At 40.7% G+C, this 22,400-nt stretch overlaps 1 protein-coding gene across 1 annotated transcript; it reads left to right on the top strand.

Moving 5' to 3' along the window:
- The first annotated feature begins 129 nt into the window (after nt 1-129).
- Nucleotides 130-3,899, top strand: LOC135674096 (uncharacterized). The gene is made up of 2 exons (XM_065183553.1): nt 130-1,784; nt 3,597-3,899. The coding sequence occupies exon 1, from the start codon at nt 551-553 to the stop codon at nt 1,337-1,339; it is 789 nt and encodes a 262-aa protein (XP_065039625.1). The 5' UTR covers nt 130-550; the 3' UTR covers nt 1,340-1,784; nt 3,597-3,899.
- The last annotated feature ends 18,501 nt before the right edge of the window (nt 3,900-22,400 follow it).

Raw genomic sequence — 22,400 nt, 5'->3', positions numbered from 1 at the left:
GAGGACCTATATGTAAATATAGAAATTACAAGGACTAAACTGCTAAGTTGCAAAAAAAGAAAAAAAAGGGAAAACCGAAAATTCGGTATTATCCCACCGCCTCCCACGCACTCTGTTTCTTCCAGCGGTGGGGCGTGAGGAGAAGAAGGAGAGTGGTAGAAGAAGAGAGGAAGAAGAGGGAGAAGAGAAGAAGAAGAAGAAGAAGAAGAAGAAGAGGGAAAAGAAGAGAGGAGGAAGAAGAGGGAGTAGAGAAGAAGAAGAAGGAGAAGAAGAAGAAGAGGAGGTGGCTGCAGCGAGGGCTGCAGCGAGAAGCTATGGGGCGTGGGGAGAAGAAGAGAGGAAGAAGAGGGAGAAGAGAAGAAGAAGAAGAAGAAGAAGAGAAGAGGATAGCTGCGGCAAGGCTGCAGCGAGGAGGTGTGTGGGGTTGGGGAGGAAAAGGGAAGAGGAGAAGAAGAGGGAAAAGAGAGGGAAGAGGGAGAGGAGCGAGAGGCAGCTGCAGCAGCCAGGGCTGCAGCACCTCTGTTTCCCGCAGGTGGAAACAGAGGAGAGGATGTGTGGGGCGTTGAGGATGAAAAGGGAAGAAGAAGAAGAAGAAGAAGAAGAAGAAGAAGAAGAAGAAGAAGAAGATAGCTGCGGCAAGGCTGCAGCGAGGAGATGTGTGGCCTTGGGGAGGAAAAGGGAAGAGGGGAAGAGGAGAAGAAGAAGAAGAGGAAGAGAAAGAGGTGTGATACCTCTGTTTCCTGCAGAGGAAACAGAGGAGAGGGTGTGTGTGACGCCGGGGAAGAAGGGGCTGCAGCTGCGGCGATGGCAGCTGCAGCTGGAAGAGAAGAAGAAGAGGAAGATGAGCAGGGGAGGAGGGAGAGGTTGCGGCCGTGGCTGCGGCCGCGACTGCAGCAGTTGCAGCGGGGAGAGAAGAAGAAGAAAGGAAGGAGAAGGAAGAGGAGAAGGGAAAGAAGTAGCTGCGGCTGCGGTTGTGGCAGCTGCAGCTATGGCAGGGAAAGAGGAAGAGAAAAAGGAAAGGAAGAAGAGAGAAAGGGAAGGAGAGGAAGAAGAGAGGAAGAGGAGAAGGGGCTGCGGCTGCGGCGATGGCAGCTGCAGCTGTGGCAGGGAAAGAGAAAAAGGAAAGGAAGAAGAAGAGAAAGGGAAGGAGAGGAAGAAGAGAGGAAGAGGAGAAGGGGCTGCGGCTGCGGTGATGGCAGCTGCAGCTGTGGCTGGGAAAGAAGAGAAGGAAAGGAAGAAGAAGAGAAAGGGAAGGAGAGGAAGAAGAGAGGAAGAGGAGAAGGGGTGGCAGCTGCGGCAGTGGCAGCTGCAGTTGGAAGAGAAGTATGAGAGGAAATAGAGTAGCAGAGGAAGAAGAGGCTGCGGTTGTGGTGGCTGCGGCCATGGCTGCGACTGCGACTGCGGCAGTTGCAGCCGGGAAAGAAAGGAAAGGAAAGGGGGAAAAAAGGGGCTGCGGACGGGATTGCGGCCGCAGCGGCAGCGACTGCGTATGCAGCAGTTATGTCTGTGAGAGAAGGGAGGAAGGAAGGTAGTGCGGTGGAAGGGGCTGCGATTGTAGCAGCGGCAACGGCGGCGGCTGTGACAGCTGCGTTTGGGAAAGAAAAAAAGAAGGAATGAGAGTAAGAGAGAGCAGGTGACTGTGCCTCGATGTTCGACACGTGGTGTAGTTGCGAAGAAAGGAAGAAAACGGGAGCACAAAACGAAACAGAGAGAGGACACGGAGGAAAAGTAGAAGGATTTGGGCTGGCACCTTCTTTGGATCTTCGGATCGAAATCTTTGAAAGGCAAGTTTCCCGCTTGTTTCAATCCTTTCTATTGCAAGTTCCCTGATCGTTTCTCCTATAATTGCTCTGATATGTCTTATTGCAAGTATCCTGATCTTCCTCACTGTCATTTTTATCTCTACTTTTGCTTTGAATATGAGGAACTTTGAATTGTTCTAGCCTTGCACTTGTTATATCTCCTGTTTGAAACGTAACGATTCGAATCTGTGCAACTTTTGAGATTCTGACCTTTTGATACCGAGCTGCCTATAAGACTTTGTGGAAACTCTGATTTGTTCAAAACTGATTTCATTGGAAACTAGACTCGTAGACCTTTCTTTGATATATGGATTGAAAGATCTGAAATCCAAACACCTGCCTAGTTATCTGTTGAATCTGACATTATGAATTCTGCCAACAGAGATTTTGTTCTATGACTCTTGCTTACCAAATTATTTGTAACTCTCTCTGTTGGACAGTTCAATTCATATGAAGCCTGTCTTATCTGAAAGTATTATCCAATGATTATTTCTGAGTAAATTGGAGCACGATTGATAGTTTGAATCATTTGTTCAATGTGCCTTCTGTATTCTGCCAGAAATCGAGCTTTGGTCGATTTCTCATATTCTGGTTTCATTCCTTTGGAAATTGATATCCTTTAGCCTTCTTATTCAATTGAGCTTTATATTACTACTTTGAATTCTTGTATGCTCTTGTCCTTAAAATTATTGCATTCTTGAAAACTGTTGTGTAACGTTTATGCTATATCGTATTGACTCATATAGGCACATGTATATCCTATTGTTCCGCATTTGCTTTCGATATGTGCCTATTCCAGTTTCATTCCTTTGGACATTGAATTCATCAAATCTTCTTATTGAATTGAGTTATTTGTGATTGCTTGGATTCCATATGTGCCCTTGCTTTCAATTCCCTTCAAATCTGAATATACTTGTGAAAGATTATTGCTTACTTCGGATTGACTCGTAAAGGCACATGTACGTTTGTTGTTCTGCGTGTGCTTCCGATATATGCTACTTATTGTTGAAACTATCCTTTTGTACTCTGGTGTGTGGGATTGTCTGGACCTTTGCCAGAAATGGTAAAAGGTATGCGCTGATTTGCCCGCTTTGTGGGGTCCCGCTTTGTGGGATATTCTGGTATGCGCTATTTGCCCGCTTTGTGGGGTCCCGCTTTGTGGGATATTCTGGTATGCGCTTATTTGCCCGCTTTGTGGGGTCCCGTTATGTGGGATATTGTAGACTTTTGTCAGGTGGTCATTCAGAAATGGATGAATCACATTCTGACTGAGATCCCACTACACCTTCTGTATGTTTGATATGATATCCAGAGCTTTGGTTATGTGTTTCTGTACATGCTTTGGATAAGATTGATATGTTTGCAACGTCAAAGACGACGTTTGAGCTTCTATACGATATTTGTTTTCGATATGCTCTGAAATGCTTCATTCACTGATGATATGCTTCGAAATGTTCCATATGCCGTTGATATGCTCCGGAACATTTCATATGCCATTGATATGCTCCAATTACTCTGTGCTCCATTTGCTATGAACTGATATGTTCTGAAATGTCCTATCTGCCATTGATATGTTCCAATTACTCTATGCCCCATTCGTTATGGATCAAATATGTTTTGAATGACATGATACGTATGATTTGGTATCTATTGAGATGGTATCCTTGAGAATTCTTGTATTCTGCCTTGCATTATGATACCTTACTCGTTTGAAACCGTTCCTTTTGTTCTGAATATGCTTTGTCACTTGCTGAGCCGTTTTTGGCTCACTCCGTTGTTATATAAATCTTTCAGGTCAGCTTGTCACTCTTCGAGATGTTTGATTTGGGCTGAGGCAGTGGATAGCTATTCAGAATAATGGGCAAGTCTGGTTGGTTATTATGATATTGTTGTATAAGTATGTCTTGTATGTAATGAAATGTTGTCGATGAACCGAAATGGATATACTGTGTCAAAGTGTTAGGAGATCTCTCTTATTTGGAATTTCAGAATGTTAAGTCTAATTTATGGTGATATGAACTTGTGGTGAATAGTTGGAGTTCTGATTGTATAATTTATTTAGCTTGTGGATTTATAAATGTTGTTCATGTTTGTCAAGTTGGCTTGGGTTGCCATAAATGTGAATTATCGAGTGATGTGATATATGATTATAAACTGCACAGGTTTTATGGATGTGAATATGTATAGAATGTTTTCAGTGTCCTCAAACGTTAGTTTGGATCCTGGATTGGTCTGTGACGAAAATTTTAAAAATCATGGATATTTTGAGGGGCGTGACACCAACGAACCTTCCGGCGAGCTTCCGAAAAACCCTTCGGCAAGCTCCCAACTCATTCTCGGCTAGTTCCGGTAGCATTCCCGACGAACCTTCGGACTTCCGTCGAACTCTCGAACTCGCAACAAATCCTTCGCGCTTGACTCCGACACTTTGTTTCACTTTATGTCTTCATTGTTATCATAGTTAATCCTGCACAACAAAACAAAACTTCAATCGAGACAATTAATCCTAAGCAATTAACCAAGTTGTCCGACATGTCATTGGTCCCTCGACGCTTCGTCCGATTCTTCGGCGCATCGTCCTCTCGTGCAGCCTATTGCCCAATCGGCCAGTCGACTCCGCAACTCCGATATCCTTGGCACAATACCCGCTCTTCTTGGCCCGATGCCCGAGTCCACGGCCCGAAGCCTTCTGTCGATACGTCGACCGATCCACCGGCCCGACGTCCAATCTTCTGACATGTTCCTTCGGCACAACATGATTATCCTGCTTTAATTGTCTCATCCTGATCGAAGCATCCTGCGTCACTCAAAACGTAGATTAAATCATAAACATATATCAAGTAGTTTCATCATCAAAATACGAGATTCAACAATCTCCCCCTTTTTGATGATGACAACCACTTGATGACGGAGTTAAACTTAACTCCCGGAGTTTAAACAAACTCCCCCTATCAATATGCCATATTGATAGAACCTTGAATTCAAACTGAATTAAAGTCATTGCAATATTCATCATGAATACTTGCAACACGTCAACATGAACTTATGTATAAACTTATGCATCACATGTCATGTCATCAACATACTTCTCCCCCTTTGTCATCAACAAAAAGGAGAAGTACTACAATCAAGTGTGTGTGATATTGGTTCAACTCATTGCATGAAAATCATAATATCAAGTTTTATCATCATGCAAGTTTGCTAATATCAAATACCAACATGAAAAATTGTGATGTAAGCTTTTGATATCATAATGCAAACATTTCAAGTGTTTATCAATTATAGCATTTCATCACATGGTAGGATATCAACGCGTAAAATTACGATACAAGTTCTTGATATCTTAACGCATGATGAAAACATGGCATAATACAAGTTTGGCAATCATAGCATCAATTCATATATCTCTTAATGATGCAATCATTGCAAATATGGCAATCATATCAATTCATATATCTCTTGATGATGCAAGCCTAGCATCAGTGTTCATAGCATCAATTCATATATTTCTCCCCCTTTGTCATCAACAAAACGGAGAACGATATAAGCAAATTTTTAAGCATAAGTGCTTGTTGTTATGTATGTGAAATAAATCCTTGCAAGTAAAAACACTTTCATCCATATTCATCAAATCCATTTCTCAAAAAATATTTTTCACATGATGTGTGTATGAGAGATGTATTTGCTAGTTAATTACATATGTCAAAAATCAATGATATGAACTAAACTTGATATGACATATGCTTGTTAAGTTTGGAAGAGAGTGAACTTGATATGTTAGACTCAAGAGAATCCGAAAATGAAATTTGAGTCTTTCTTCCATTCGAACAAGTTTTTGCTATAGATATTCAATTACAATCATGAAGGTAAAACATGCTTGTTATCATGGAAGTTTTGTATTCAAGCACATAATTTTCAACATGTAATTGTGTAAAATCATTATGCCAGTCAAGTGATTCAATCATTCAATCAAGAAGGTTCGAAAAAAATAATTTTAACACGTTCAATCATTAAGACGTATTTTTGCCATTATTTTTCAAATACAATCATAAAGATAAGACATACTCATCATCATGATAGTATGATAGCAGGTTTACCATATACAAGCTAGCAAAAAATTTATACATTTTAAGGCCCGCAAGCTAGCAATTTTGAGATGTTCAAGAAAGCAACTCTTGCTTCTTGATATATGCAAATTTGTCAAGTTTTGCTAGATGTGCAAGTTAGCATTTTTGCCTCTTGAGATAGGCAAGCTAGCAATCAAGTTTTTTCATCTTCTTGACTTGTACAAGCTAGCTATCTCCCCCTTTGTCATTGTCAACAAGGGAAAAACCCTTTACATCAATTTCTAAATCATGACAAAGGTAAGTAATCATTCTTATTTGTGCATCATTATAGTTTCAATGCACAAATTCATTAACATTACATTTCAAAAAATTTATGCATGATACCGAAAAATCAATCATCATCATGAGCATATCAAACATGATATTCAAGCATTCGTGATATATCATTTTGGCAGCATGATCATTGATATTCAAACGATGGTATCTAGAATTCATTACATCCTATTATGCATGATCATTAACTCCTCATTTGTATTTCATGCATTATTTCATTTCATCTCATAATGAATATCAAGAAGAGTTATTGGATGATGAGATAAATATTTTATGAATACACAGAATATCATAAGTGTTTCATGTATCCATATTATCACATGAAGCATATTATCATTTTTAAGATTCATAACATGAATAACGTTATTACTATTTCATCAAAATCAGTTTCGAGATTCACATAATATCATGAAATCATTAATCTCGATAAAATGGGAAAACATTTTCTTTTTAAGTGATTCTTTTAACACATCATAAAAAAGAAAAACTCATTCATAATTCAAGTGATTTACAAGATATCATAAATGAATTTATCACTTGTATTTCACCAAAATCGAGAACTCTTAGAGATAGAAAATGATTGAAGCATTTAATCTGATTGAAGAATGATTCATATTTAAAGTGTAGCATTTGTCAAATCTGAAATCATCAAGTATAACTTTAATATTTTCATTGCAACATTAAGCAAGGTTTCATTGAACATAATTTTGAATGATTCTTATAAATGCCTAAAACTTCTTTAGTTTTAATTTATGATTGACTTTATAATAGCAAGCTCAAATCTTTATTTTTATGTCAAAACCATACATTATCTTTAATAAACAAAGACAATGAAAAATACCAAGCCTTCCAGACAAAAGCCATGTATCGTCATTGAAAAGCAATATGAAAATCATCAAAATATACATTCTTGCTTCTCAAGCACATAAATAAGATTAATCTCACTAGGTGTAAAATCATTAGATTTCTATCTTGCATTAACATAAGACATGCAATTTTCATTATCATTTTCAAGATTACAAGCATGATCATATTTTTGCATTTTCATTATTAAATTATTAAAAATATAATTTTCAAGAAAATTTAAAGAAAAAGAAAAATGCATCATGAAAAGCATCATGTAATTTCGAAGTAAATTAGGGGGATTTCGATTACCTCATCATTGTAGGCTGTTAAGGCGTAGTTTGCCGCCTTGCTTTTGTTGACTTTCTCTTCTTCAGAGGAGCTCGATTCATCCCAATTTTTGTTCTTCTTCTTGCGTTTAAAGCAAGTAGTTTGATTCTCTTTGCTTTTTAATTTTCGTTTCATTTGTAGTTTAAGTTCACCATCACTTGAGCTTATGCTCGAGTGGTCTTCAAATGTTCTATGTCCCAAATCCTTCCTGTTCTTTGGAAGGTGGTTCTCAAGTTCTTCACGTGCATTGCACGTCATTTCATATGTGATCAATGAACCAATTAGTTCTTCAAGTGGAAATTGGTTCAAGTTTTTCGATTCTTGAATAGCAGTTACTTTTGAATCCCAAGTTTTAGAAAGTGAGCGCAAAACTTTGTTAACGAGTTCAAAATCCGAAAAGCTTTTACCAAGTGATTTCAAACCATTGACGACATCCGTAAATCGGGTGTACATGTCAACAATGGTTTCGCTTGGTTTCATATGAAAAAGCTCGAAATCAAGCAGTAAAATATTAACTTTCGAGTCTTTGACTCTACTAGTTCCCTCGTGCGTGATTTCAAGAGTGCGCCAAATATCGAAAGCCGTTTCACACGTAGAAATCCGATTGAACTCATTTTTGTCCAATGCGCAAAATAAGGCATTCATAGCCTTTGCGTTTAAAGAAAAATTCTTCTTCTCCAAATCCGACCATTCGATCATCGGTTTGGAGGGAAGTTGAAAACCGTTTTCAATGATATTCCATAAATCCAGATTTAGAGAAATTAAGAAAACTCTCATTCGAGTTTTCCAATAAGTGTAGTCCAATCCGTTAAAGAACGGTGGACGAAAGACCGAACAGCCCTCTTGAAAAGTCATTTCTCTCGGGTGTAAATCCGAAATGAGAAATACCCCGCTCTGATACCAATTGTTAGGATCGAGAGCACTAAGAGGGGGGGGGTGAATTAGTGCAGCGGAAATCTTACAGCGATTAAAAACCAAAAGCTGCGTTCGTTCAAAAACTATTATGATGCAAAAGCAAATTCTCAGTTTGTATCTAAGTGCAGTTTGCGTCTAAGCGCAGATTGCGTCTAAGCGCAGTTTTGCGTCTAAGCGCAGTTTATGTCTAAACTCAGATTTACGTCTAAACGCAGTTTTACGTCTAAACGCAGATTTACGTCTAAACGTAGATTTACGTCTAAACGCAGATTTACGTCTAAACGCAGTTTTACGTCTAAACGCAGATTTACGTCTAAACTCAGTTTTACGTCTTAAACTCAAATTTATGTCTAAACGCAGATTTACGTCTAAACGCAGTTTTACGTCTAGACGCAGATTTACGTCTAAACTTTGAAACTTGTTTTATACTCGCAGAAGGCAGTATGCAGTTGAAATCAAGACGTAAACGTGAACTGAGATCTGATGATTGAGCGAGGAAAGTCGATTTACGTCTGAATGCAGTTTTACGTCTAAATGTTGAAACTCGTTCGTAAAATTGTAGAGGACAGTTTGCAGTTATCAATAGGATCAAAATGTAAGTGTAAACTGCAAAGAAGCTCGTTCGTAAAAGCACGAAAGACAGTTCTACAGAATCGAACGTAAACGTAAACTGTGATGTATGAAAATACGAATTTACGTCTGAATGCAGATTCGGAAGAACAGCACTTAGAACTTGTTCGTGAAAGCGCAGAGAGCAGTAGTAATGGAGGAGGTTTGCAGTAGTGATAAAGTGCTCGAAAATAAACGCAAACCAGAGATTTAGAGTGGTTCGGTCAGCCTTGACCTACTCCACTTTTGGCTTCCTCCACCGACGAGGTTGCCGACGTCAACTAGGGGCCTTCCTTCAATAGGCGAAGGCCAATTACCCTCTTACAGATTCACTCCTTTTGACGGGCTTAGGAGACAACCCTTTCAGATGTTTTCTCTCCTCTCTTTACAACTCAAACTTGAAGAACAGAAGGAGGAGGAAAACTAGCAGTTTTGAGCTCTAAGAACCACTGAAAAGATCAAGATTTCGGGTAAGTTCTTGCTCGTTTCAGTGCTGAATGGGTGGGGTATTTATAGGCCCCAACCCAATTCAAAATTCGAGCTCAAAACGATCAAATCGATCAAATCCCAGAATTCTGGGATCAGGCGGTTGCACCTCTTGACTGGAGAGGTGGCACCGCCTGGCAGAGCTCGAAGACTGAGCTCAGGCGATTGCTCCTCTCTGCCAGAGCTCAAAGACTGAGCTCGATGGTTGCATCACCTGGCAGAGCTCGAAGACTGAGCTCGGTGGTTGCATCACCTGGCAGAGCTCGAAACTGAGCTCGGTGGTTGCATCACCTGGCAGAGCTCGAAACTGAGCTCAGGCTGATGCACCTCTCTGCCAGAGCTCGAAGACTGAGCTTGGTGATTGCATCACCTGGCAGAGCTCGAGACTGAGCTCAGGCTGATGCACCTCTCTGCCATAGCTCGAAGACTGAGCTCGGTGGTTGCATCGCCTGGCAGAGCTCGAAACTTGAGCTCTGGCGGTGCTACCTCTTGGCTGGGGCGGTTGCACCTCCCAGCCTCGCACCCCTGGCGGTTGCACCTCCTGGCTGGGGCGGTTGCACCTCCCAACCTTACAGCCCAGGCGGTTGCACCTCCTGGCTGGGGCGGTTGCACCTCCCAACCTCGCAGGAAGACATAGCCTGGGCGGTGCTACCTCCAACCCTGGCGGTGGCACCTCTTTCACTATTCCAGCTCACTTGGTTTGGCTCCAAACTTGGTCCAAACCAGTCCGAACTTGGGCCTAATTGGCCCCTACTTGGGTTATAGGATTAACACCTAATCCTAACCCTAATTAACGTGCTAACTATGAATTTAAAGACATTTTCTAAGCTATTACAAAGTCCGCAAGTCAAGACTTCTTATAGCGAGCTTCCGGCAAACTTCCGGCGGTCTTCCGATGAACTCTCGGAAACCATTCTGCGGACTCCCGGCAAGCTCCTAGACTTCACGATTTGATCTTAGCGAGTTCCAACGAGCTTTGTCGGCAAGCTCTGCTCTTTCTCGGCGAGCTCCGTGAACTTCCAACGAACCTTCCGGCGAGCTTCCGAAAAACCCTTCGGCAAGCTCCCAACTCATTCTCGGCTAGTTCCGGTAGCATTCCCGACGAACCTTCGGACTTCCGTCGAACTCTCGAACTCGCAACAAATCCTTCGCGCTTGACTCCGACACTTTGTTTCACTTTATGTCTTCATTGTTATCATAGTTAATCCTGCACAACAAAACAAAACTTCAATCGAGACAATTAATCCTAAGCAATTAACCAAGTTGTCCGACATGTCATTGGTCCCTCGACGCTTCGTCCGATTCTTCGGCGCATCGTCCTCTCGTGCAGCCTATTGCCCAATCGGCCAGTCGACTCCGCAACTCCGATATCCTTGGCACAATACCCGCTCTTCTTGGCCCGATGCCCGAGTCCACGGCCCGAAGCCTTCTGTCGATACGTCGACCGATCCACCGGCCCGACGTCCAATCTTCTGACATGTTCCTTCGGCACAACATGATTATCCTGCTTTAATTGTCTCATCCTGATCGAAGCATCCTGCGTCACTCAAAACGCAGATTAAATCATAAACATATATCAAGTAGTTTCATCATCAAAATACGAGATTCAACAATGACTTCGTTAAGAACGAAGATGAGCCTTGTGTATATAGAAAGGTAAGTGGGAGCGCTATCACCTTTTTGGTGTTATATATGGATGACATCCTCATCATTGGGAATAACGTAGGAATGCTATCCACTGTAAAGACTTGGTTATCTAGACACTTCTCCATAAAGGACTTAGGGGAAGCATCCAATATCTTGGGGATTAGAATCTATAGAGATAGATCCAAAAGGATGCTTAGCTTGTCCCAGTCCAGGTACATAGAAACTATTGTCAAAAGGTTTGGCATGGAAAATTCCAAAGGGCAAACATGAATATGATACCTTATGCCTCAGCAATAGGGTCTATCATGTATGTCATGCTATGTACTAGGCCTGATATAGCGCATGCTATGAGTGTCACGAGCAGGTATCAGGCGAATCCAGGCTTGGAGCACTGGAAAGCAGTAAAGTGTATCCTTAAGTACTTAAGAAGGACTAAGGATCTTTTACTAGTATATGGAGGTAATAGCCTTAAGGTTGAAGGCTACACTGACTCAAGTTTTCAGTCTGATGTCGATGATAGCAAGTCGAATTCAAGGTATGTGTACATCTTGAATGGAGGAGCAATGTGCAGGAAGAGTTCCAAGCAAGATACCACTGCTGACTCGACCACAGAGGCGGAGTACATTGCTGCATCAGATGCAGCAAAGGAGGGAGTCTGGGTGAAGAAGTTCATCATAGATTTGGGAGTCGATACAGATAGCGACAAGTCGACTTCCTTATATTGCGACAACTATGGGGTGATTACTCAAATAAGGGAACCCGGGTCTTATCAGAAGTGTTCTGAGGAGGTTCCAGCTTATAAGAGAGATCGTAACCCGAGGAGATGTAGCAGTGGAAAGAGTTCCATCCGAAGATAACATTGCAGATCCACTGACAAAGCCGTTGTCTCATTTTGTCTTTGAGCGTCACAGGGGTCTGATGGGGATCAGACACATAGGTGATTGGCTTTAGGTCAAGTGGGAGATTGCTAGTCATAAGTGCCCAGCAAGCCTATCACGTGAGTGATGGCACGTGTGACTTGATATAGAATCTTTTTGCTTATTATATTTTGGCGTATATCGCTTTATAACTATTGCATAAATGCATATATATTGTGATGTCCTTGGATTTGTTCAATGGGAATCGGATCGTGATGAGATCACGATAATGAGACCGATTCACCTTTAAACACATATCCTAAATAATCCCGGTCATAGGTTACTCGAGAGGGACATCGTGATAACCGGATAGACTGGTGTGCTGTATACCCGTCCATATGATGGATGCAGTTGGTCTCATAGCTGCTCGTGTAGGGACACTAGGGATACAGTACAGGTGCTCATTGGAGAATGAGTTCACTGATTGATCCGCTTACGGAATGCTGGATGGTTGATGATGCCTTATTGTCAGACAACGATTCCGTAGTCCTAGTGGTGTATCTGGTTCTTAGACTTGAGACACCAAGGATGTCCTGTATGAGTGCTCCACTCTTTGATACCAGACTTATAGGTTTGGCTGTTCCCAGATCTAGTACAGCTGGTCATTGGGAGTGGTAGTCGACCTTACGAGGGCTATTGAGTGTCGATAGAGGATCATCCACTCTCGGTATCATGAGAGGAATATCCCATGTGTTCTTGCTCAGACAAATCCCTGGCCAGGGTCATTCGGGTTGAGAGAGAAAGAGTTCTCCGGGAGAATCCGATTAGAGCGAGACTCGAGTAGAAACCGTATGGGTCTGACAGCACCATGCTCGATATACGGTCTCTGGGATATTAGATGGATGAGGGACTATAGGTACATGGTAACTGAGGACAGACAGGTCCAATGGATTGGATTCCCCTGTATCGTCTGGGGACTACGGCGTAGTAGCCTAGTACTTCCGTAGTCGATGAGTCGAGTGAATTATTACAGAGATAATAATTCACTGAGTTAGAAGGAGTTCTGACAGGTATGACGCACGGCCAGCTCGATATTGGGCCTAGAGGGTCACACACATATGGTAGGCATTGCGATGAGTAGAGGTTCGGATATGAGATATCCGACGGAGCCCTTGTCTTATTGGATGCAGATCCAATACCCACTAGGGAAAGGACCCATTAGGGTTTTGACACGGGATCTCTATAAATAGGAGGGATTCACAGCCTCATAGGCTAGAGTCTTTGCTTGCCCTTCCTATTCTCCTCTCCCTCTCCCCCTCAGAGTAGGCCTGGAGTTTTGAGGAGCGTCGTCGCAACCCTGCTGTGTGGATCACCGCTAGAGAGGAGGACGCTTGACCTCCTTCACCCTCTCCTAAGGATCTGCAAGGAAACAGGGATATACGATCTCCCTAGGTAACACAATCTTTATACGCAGTTTTATGTTTTTTGCGGATTTTGCGCACCAATCTTCGCACGACGATGAACATCTTTTTGGGAATCGGGGATTTTTGTTTTCTTGTTCTTCCGCTGCGCATATGATGTCGCCCCCTATGATTTCCCAATAGTATGAGACCCTTATCTAATAATTCTTGTAGTTGCTTCTTTAATTCCTCTAGCTCGAGTGGTGCCATTTTGTAGGGAAGCTTAGACATTGGGGTGTACTAGGGACCAGATCAATAGCAATTCCACCCTCTCTATCTAGAGGTAAACCATGCAAGTCATCTAGGAATACATTAGGGAACTCTTTTACCACTGAAATTTCATCTAGATGGGTGGTTTCCTGATTTGAATGCTCCTTTACACACACCATATAACAAAATCAACCCTTCTACATGAGGCGATAAGCTTGAAGTGCTGATATCAAGCAAGGAGGCAAATCATGCCTAATGACCTCAAAATAAAATATAGGCTGATCTGGTATGCAGAAAGTAATTATTTTTTTGTAACAATCAATACTAGCGTGATGAGATATAACACAATGCAATGGTCTAGGTTGCATACCCAAGTGATAAGCAAAATATTACGAATCAAATTGTAGATAGGACCCATTGTCAAACAAATATTTACATTCTTTCATAAGCATGCATAATACCTTCGATCACTAAATCAGAAGTTTTAGAATCATATTCAGTGATAGCATACACTCTGATATGGGCAGATGATTTATGAGGCAGTGACTCTTTCTTATTGTTCAAAGGGCAGTCTTTTATTTTATGAGCTAACTTTCCGCACGCAAAATAGAGTCTAGCCATCCACAAACACAAACTTGTTTCATAATTTAACTTGCAATTCACACATGATTGAGTCTTTTGCGGTGACTTTCTTTTTCAAATCCAAATGTCTTGACCCTCTTATTATCACTTTCTGATTAATTTCCAATCACATTCTTATTGGTAAACTTGTCCTTATCATTCTTGTCACTGATCTCCAAAAATTCTTTTCATTGTTGCCATTAATGATCAACCTCTACTTCAAATATAAGGTGGCAAAAGAAAATTTTTGATCATCAGAACAATTTTGTACATCAAATATCTTCTTTGTTTACATCATCCATTTTTCTACCACCAATGAAATTAGGTTCACCAAGCTTTCATTTCGCTACTTTGATTTGATATCCCCGATCAACCCTTTCATCCCATTTAATTAATCAGAAACAATTGAAATAGGAGGACCAAATTGCCTAATCATACTTGATTCCAAAAATGCATCAAAGAAAATTTCCACCAATCACTATAGTTCACTAGACCTCAATATATTTTGCACGTCAACATATCAAATATTTCAGTGATCCTCAAACCATGCTCTGATACCACCTCTGTCACGCCCCTCAAAATATCGATAATATTAAAATTCAAAAAAACAAATCAATCCAGGATCCAAACTAACATTTGAGGTCACTAAGAAAACATTAAGATTAAAATTTCACCTCTATAATCTATAAATTTATAAACCTTGTGCAGTTCATAAACAAACAACACATCGCTCGATGATTCATAAAATCTGAGCCAAACTCACCAAAATAATAACCACAACATAAATTCATAAATTTATAAACCCTGTGCAGTTCATAAACATATAACACATCGCTCGATGATTCATAAAATCTGAACCCAACTCACCAAAATAATAACCACAACATAAATTCACAAGTGTGGGAGTTTGTACAATCATAAAACCAACGGTTTCCATAAGTTCATATCATTACACGAATTAAACTTAACATTCCAGAATCTTAAACATGAGAGGTCCTTTAAACTTTTACAAAATCCACAAGTTTAGATTCATCGTCAACATTTCATTAGATGCAGCATATGCTTATACAACAAAAACATATATACTAATAAAGATCTGCCCAAAATCTTTTACCTTTCCATTGCCGCAGCCCAATCTTAACATTTAAGCAAGCGATAAGCTATCCTGAAAAATTTATACAACGACGGGGTGAGCATATAAAGCTCAGCAAGTGACTAACATATCCATGTCAAAAGAGGACAATTTCCAAAGAGATAAAGTTTCAAAATGCAAGGCAAAATATAAGAATTCATAGACGTAATATCATTAGGAGCAGAATCACAATTGTCATTTCAATCATACGTATATATTTGGTTCATAACAGATGAGGCATAGAGTAATTGGAGCATATCAATAACAAATGAAACATTTCGGAGCTTATCAATGATGTATGAAATGTTCCGGAGCATATCAACTGTGTATGGAACATTTCGAAGCATATCAACAAAAAATAAAACATTTCGGAGCTTATCAATGGCGTATGAAATGTTCCGGAGCATATCAATGGCATATGGAACATTTCGAATCATATCAACAATGAATGAAACATTTCGGAGCTTATCAATGGCGTATGAAATGTTCCGGAGCATATCAACGGCATATGGAACATTTCAAAGCATATCAACAATGAATGAAACATTTCGGAGCTTATCAATGGCGTATGAAATGTTTCGGAGCATATCAATGGCGTATGGAACATTTCAAAGCATATCAACGATGAATGAAACATTTCGGAACATATAAATAACAAATGAAATGTTTCGGAGCTTATCAGTAGCGTATGAAATGTTCCGGAGCATATCAATGGCGTATAGAACATTTCAGAGCATATCAATAACAAATACCAAATAGAAGCTCAAACGTCGTCTTTGACGTTGCATTCGTATCATTCTTATCCAAAGCATGTACAGAAACACATAACCAAAGCTCTGGATCTCATATCAAACATATAGAAGGTGAAGTGGGACCATAACATAATATGGTACATCCATTTCTGAATGACCACCAAACATAAGTCTCCCACGTCTGGGAGCTCTATCCACCCACATTTGAGTGAAGTCATAGGGGCCGGCAGAGCATCTCAAGCTCTATGCATAACTCCCTTCACCATTTCTAGCGAAGGTTCATAATATCCCACAAACACTAGAGTACAAAAGGATAGTATGAACAATGAATAACACATATCGGAAGTATACGCGGAACAACAAAACGTACATGTGCCTTTACTAGTCAATCCGAAGTAAGCAATAATCTTTCACAATTATATTCAGATTTGAAAGGAATTGAAAGCAAGGGCACATATGGAATCCAAGCAATCACATACAACTCAATCTAAATAAGAAGGTCAGATAATTCAATATCCAAAGGAATGAAACTAGAATAGGCACCCATCGAAAGCAAATGCGGAACTATGGGTTATACATGTGCCTATATAAGTCAATGTGATATAGCATAAACGTTACACAATATGTTCGGGAATGGTAATAATTTATAGACAAGAGCAAACGAGAATTCAAACATTAATATAAGCCACAATTGAGTGAAGAGAACTGAACAAAATCTATTTCCAAACGAACGAAAACATAAGATACGAAATCGATCAAAGCTCGATTTCTGACAGAATTCGAGAGGCTCATTGGATAAATACTTCAGATTGTCAATTTTGCTCCAATACCCTCAAGAAGGCTATTGTCAAAAGATATATCAAACTTTTTTCTGTTGAAACAAGTTTAATATGAATCATGGTTTCCAACAAGGAGTTACCTTTGATTTGGTAACACAAGGTCAAAAACAAAATCACTGTTTTGCAGAATTCATAGGGTCGGATTCAATAGATAAAAGGGTAGGCATTTGAATCCCAAATTTTTCAATCTATATTTCAAAAGAAAGTTATACAAGTCTAGTTTCGAACGAAATCTGTTTGGTATAAATCAGAATTTCCAACAGGGACTTAAAAGTATTTTAGTATCGAAAGGTCAGAAATTTTGATCCCTGTTCTGCAGCATCTATAGGCTCATTTGAAACAGACGTTTGGGTAAGTATTCTGTGTCCAAAATCTACAAAATCAGTGTCAAAAGAAATATATAAGAGTCGAATTTCAAAAGAGCTAGGTTCTGCCTAAATCCTTATTTGGTGCTAAAAATTATAGCTGAAACAGTGTATAGGGGTCAGTTTACCGAAAAAATTTCAGATCATTGGTTTTATGTCTAAAGAGAGAAATATCAGGTTCTAAGCATAAATCTTCCAGAATCAATATAGAAACATAGACTAATACTTCTGTAGGATGGGGTTAGAATACTTGCCTTTGAGAATTTTGACCATAAATGAGAAGATATGAGCAAGAAACCTCAAAGCCCCAAATTTTTTTTTCTTCTTCTTCCCCCTTTTTCTTCTCTTCTTCTTTCTTTCTTTCTCCTGTGCTTCCATGCAACTGCCTTCTCTGGTTCCTTATGGACGAAGGCAGAGAGGCTTAAATGGTGGGATTTGTAATTTTATGCATTTTATAGTTTAGTCCTTGTATTATTATATTTACGATACGATTAGGTCCTTAGGGTTTACATATAGGTCCTCAAAACTTTTTTTTTTTTTTGAACAAATCCCCCAAATCTTATGAATAAGTTCTCAGATTCATACTTTGTCTCTTTTATTAAACTTAAAATAGATACTTACATTATAACTAGAAACTTATACGAAAATTTCGATAATGAGGGATGTTATAAGCACCAAGCTTCGTGGCACATTATAATTGAGACTCAAAAGAATTACACTATAAGGGACGCATTGTGCTTATGAAAAATTCTACTTGAATCTTCATGAGCAGATTTTGGATAAAGTTATTCCATATGCAGGGTACTAAATTGAAAAGGAGTACGGCATATCACTTAGAAATCGACGGCCAAACAAAAGTGGTAAATAGGTGCTTGGAGACAGCCCAAAGCCACCCACCAAATATGACTATCCAAGGAGAACTCCAGACCCAACCAAGTGCCATTATTGATCGATGGTTCGTGACTCGACGACGATGACTGTTAGGACTCTAGCTTGGAGAGTCCTAATTGAGAGGGACATTCATGTAAAAATGTTAGGACTCTAGCTAGGAGAGTCCTAATTGAGAGGGACATTCTGTTAGGGCTCTAGCTAGGAGAGTCCTAATTGTGAGGGGCATTCATGTTGGAGGTTTTTTCTTAGAGAAGAATTAGGAGTTGTAAGGGAATATTGTTAGGATCGAGAGCACTAAGAGGGGGGGGTGAATTAGTGCAGCGGAAATCTTACAATAATTTAAAAACCAAAAGCTGCGTTCGTTCAAAAACTATTATGATGCAAAAGCAAATTCTCAGTTTGTATCTAAGTGCAGTTTGCGTCTAAGCGCAGATTGCGTTTAAGCGCAGTTTTGCGTCTAAGCGCAATTTTGCGTCTAAGCGCAGTTTTGCGTCTAAACTCAGATTTACGTCTAAACGCAGATTTACGTCTAAACGCAGATTTACGTCTAAACGCAGATTTACGTCTAAACGCAGTTTTACGTCTAAACGCAGATTTACGTCTAAACGTAGTTTTACGTCTAAACGCAGTTTTACGTCTAAACGCAGATTTACGTCTAAACGCAGTTTTACGTCTAGACGCAGATTTACGTCTAAACTTTGAAACTCGTTTGTATACTCGCAGAAGGCAGTATGCAGTTGAAATCAAGACGTAAACGTGAACTGAAATCTGATGATTGAGCGAGGAAAGCCGATTTACGTCTGAATGCAGTTTTACGTCTAAATGTTGAAACTCGTTCGTAAAATCGTAGAGGACAGATTGCAGTTATTAATAGGATTAAAATGTAAGCGTAAACTGCAAAGAAGCTCGTTCGTAAAATCACGGAAAACAGTTCTACAGAATCAAACGTAAACGTAAACTGTAATGTATGAAAATACGAATTGACGTCTGAATGCAGATTTGGAAGAACAGCACTTAGAACTTGTTCGTGAAAGCGCAGAGAGCAGTAGTGATGAGGGAGGTTTGCAGTAATGATAAAGTGCTCGAAAATAAACGCAAACCAGAGATTTAGAGTGGTTCGGTCAGCCTTGACCTACTCCACTTTTGGCTTCCTCCACCGATGAGGTTGCCGACGTCAACTAGGTGCCTTCCTTCAATGGGCGAAGGCCAAACTGCCCTTTTACAATTTCTCTCCTTTTGATAGGCTGAGGAGACAACCTTTACAGACCTTTCTGTCCTCACTTTACAATTGAAAACTTGAAGAACAGAAGGAGGAGACTTGAAGGCTTTACAACACTTTTGAGCTCTTAGAATCACAGAAAAGATCAAGATTTCGGTGTAGGTCTGTATCTTTTCAGTGCTGAATGGGTGGGGTATTTATAGGCCCCAACCCAATTCAAAATTCGAGCTCAAAACGATCAAATCGATCAAATCCCAGAATTCTTGGATCAGGCGGTTGCACCTCTTGACTGGAGAGGTGGCACCGCCTGGCAGAGCTCGAAGACTGAGCTCAGGCGATTGCTTCTCTCTGCCAGAGCTCGAAGACTGAGCTCGATGGTTGCATCACCTGGCAGAGCTCGAAGACTGAGCTTGGTGGTTGCATCACCTGGCAGAGATCGAAATCTGAGCTCGGTGGTTGCATCACCTGGCAGAGCTCTAAACTGAGCTCAGGCTGATGCACCTCTCTGCCAGAGCTCGAAGACTGAGCTTGGTGAATGCATCACCTGGCAGAGCTCGAGACTGAGCTCAGGCTGATGCACCTCTCTGCCAGAGCTCGAAGACTGAGCTCGGTGGTTGCATCGCCTGGCAGAGCTCGGAACTTGAGCTCTGGCGGTGCAACCTCTTGGCTGGGGCGGTTGCACCTCCCAGCCTCGCACCCCTGGCGGTTCCACCTCCTGGCTGGGGCGGTTGCACCGCCCAACCTCACAGCCCTGGCGGTTGCACCTCCAGGCTGGGGCGGTTGCACCGCCCAACCTCACAGCCCAGGCGGTTGCACCTCCTGGCTGGGGCGGTTGCACCGCCTGGTGCAATCAGGGTCCGAATGGTTCACTCCATTCGGCCCAATTTGAATCTTTTCAGGGGCCCAATTGCCCCAAGATTAAGCTAATGGGTTCACCTCCCATTTTCATGCTTAATCATCATGCTAACTACGATTAACTCTAAGACAACTTCTGCAGCTTTGCTCCGATGCGTCAATCGCTTCTTCCGGCGAGTTTCCGGCCAACTTCCGTCGATCATCCGATAAACCCTCGGTGATCCTTCTGCGGACATCCGGCATACTCCTGGACTTTGCGACGATCCACTTGGCGAGTTCCGACGAGCTTCGCTTGGCAAGCTTCTGGACTTCTCGGATCTGTTCTCGCTGAACCTCCGACGACCGTCCGAACTTCCGTCGAACTCTCGAACTCCCAACGTGATCATGATCTTGACTCCGGCGCAACACCTGCTGCTTGTCTTACTCTCATCGTAGTTAATCCTGCACACTTATCTCAACACATGGATTAGATAACAACTGACAATTGACTTCATCATCAAAATCCGAGATTCAACAAATATGAGTCTTGAGTAGGAGTTGGTTAGAAGTAAGAGTCTTAAGTAGGAGTCCTATTAGGAGTTAGGGTTTAGAAGCCCTATAAATAGTCATGTATTCCTTTTCTTTTCTTAAGCAATAGATGAATCTTTTCTGCAGCCTTTGAGCAGCAACTTGGAGGGAGGAACCCCTATAGAGTTCCAAGGAGGCCGATCCCCTAAAGAGATCAACCCCAAGTTTAGAATCTGCAAGGGTTCTATCACCTGGTATCAGAGCAGTGTTCTTAACGTCTCACTGCCCTTCCACAGCCATCCATCAACCCTCTACAACCATCCAAAGCAATTCCCACAATTGCTTAAAAGATCGTCACCGAATTCCGCCATCATCTCCACCACCGCGGATCATCCTTTGATCTCCCCGTGAATTGCAATAGGTTCTGGTTTCCTACCTTACTGCTGCTGCAATTTAGTTATCCTTATTCGAAAATCCAAAAAATAAAAATAATCGTTCCTATATTGCTGCATAAACTTTTCGTCACAAAGTTTTCATCTCTACGACGAAAGATACATTGCAGAATTCCAGCCGCATAGCACCATCTGTTTGATCTTGCTACTATGCTTTTTCTATCCAAATTTCTACGAAATTTTTATGACCTCTTTGACACTTCCTAACAGTGGATTTCCCTTTGGTTTCATAAAAAAATTCTCAATATAGACTACTGATCTTTTATGTCCAATCTGCTGCACTTGAATTGCAGAATTCAAGTCGCATAGCACCATCTTTTTTATCTTGCTACTGTGCTTTTTCTATCCAAAATTTTATGAAATTTTTATGACATTTTTGACACTTCCTAACAGTAGATTTCCCCATGGTGTCATCGAAAATTTCTTAATATAAACTACTGATCTTTTATGTCCAATCTTCTGCACTTGAAAATCTATGCTGCAGAAAATTTCAGCTGCATATCGTTGCCTTAACCCATCTATTTGCAATCTTTTTTGAATGAAATTTCTTATACACTTCATAGATCATCTTGGCTTCCATCTAAGATTTATCTATTAAGAAATTCATCTCTAAAAATGATTTTATGTTGTTGCAAATTTTCATCGTAACCCGCTGAAATTTTTCGACGACAATTCTGCAATTGCAACTTGCACCAATTTCGTTGCTGTTATACTGCCGAAATTTTTTTGATTAAATTAGATATCCTTGCTGTCATATAAACTATGATTTTTCTATCAATTCCCTCCTCAATTCTCTCAAGTTTTTGGTAGAAATTACGTCGAGAAACCGTTGTTTCTTCGACGACAATTCTACTCTTACAAGATAGCACATACTTGCTGCAACTTCCATGGATTTCTATCAAACCTTTGCTACCATCTACCATAGATCCAAAACTTTCATCCATAGCCCTAAAACTCTACCAAACCACACCCTCAAACTGCACCCAAAACAGCCACAAAACAAGCCTAAATCGTAGCCTACATCCACCGATCCACCAACCCTTTCGACCATCACTTCTCTCAACCTATACATGCCTTTAACCTGACAACAAAAGAGAGATATTAACATCATAGATTTGGAGGCATATACTATGGCATTTAAGGAGGCAATCAATGCTAAATTCAAAGCCTTGGAGGCACGAATGGAGGATAAGATTCGGACGCTCTTT

This window comes from Musa acuminata, chromosome BXJ1-5 (assembly GCF_036884655.1).
Source record: "Musa acuminata AAA Group cultivar baxijiao chromosome BXJ1-5, Cavendish_Baxijiao_AAA, whole genome shotgun sequence".
NCBI lineage: Eukaryota > Viridiplantae > Streptophyta > Magnoliopsida > Zingiberales > Musaceae > Musa > Musa acuminata.
Note: the sequence above shows the minus strand (reverse complement) of the source record. Positions and strands in the feature narration are given on the sequence as shown.

Excerpts from the sequence above, each read along its gene's own strand:
- LOC135674096 (XM_065183553.1), top strand. The coding sequence starts at position 551 with ATGTGTGGGGCGTTGAGGATGAAAAGGGAAGAAGAAGAAGAAGAAGAA.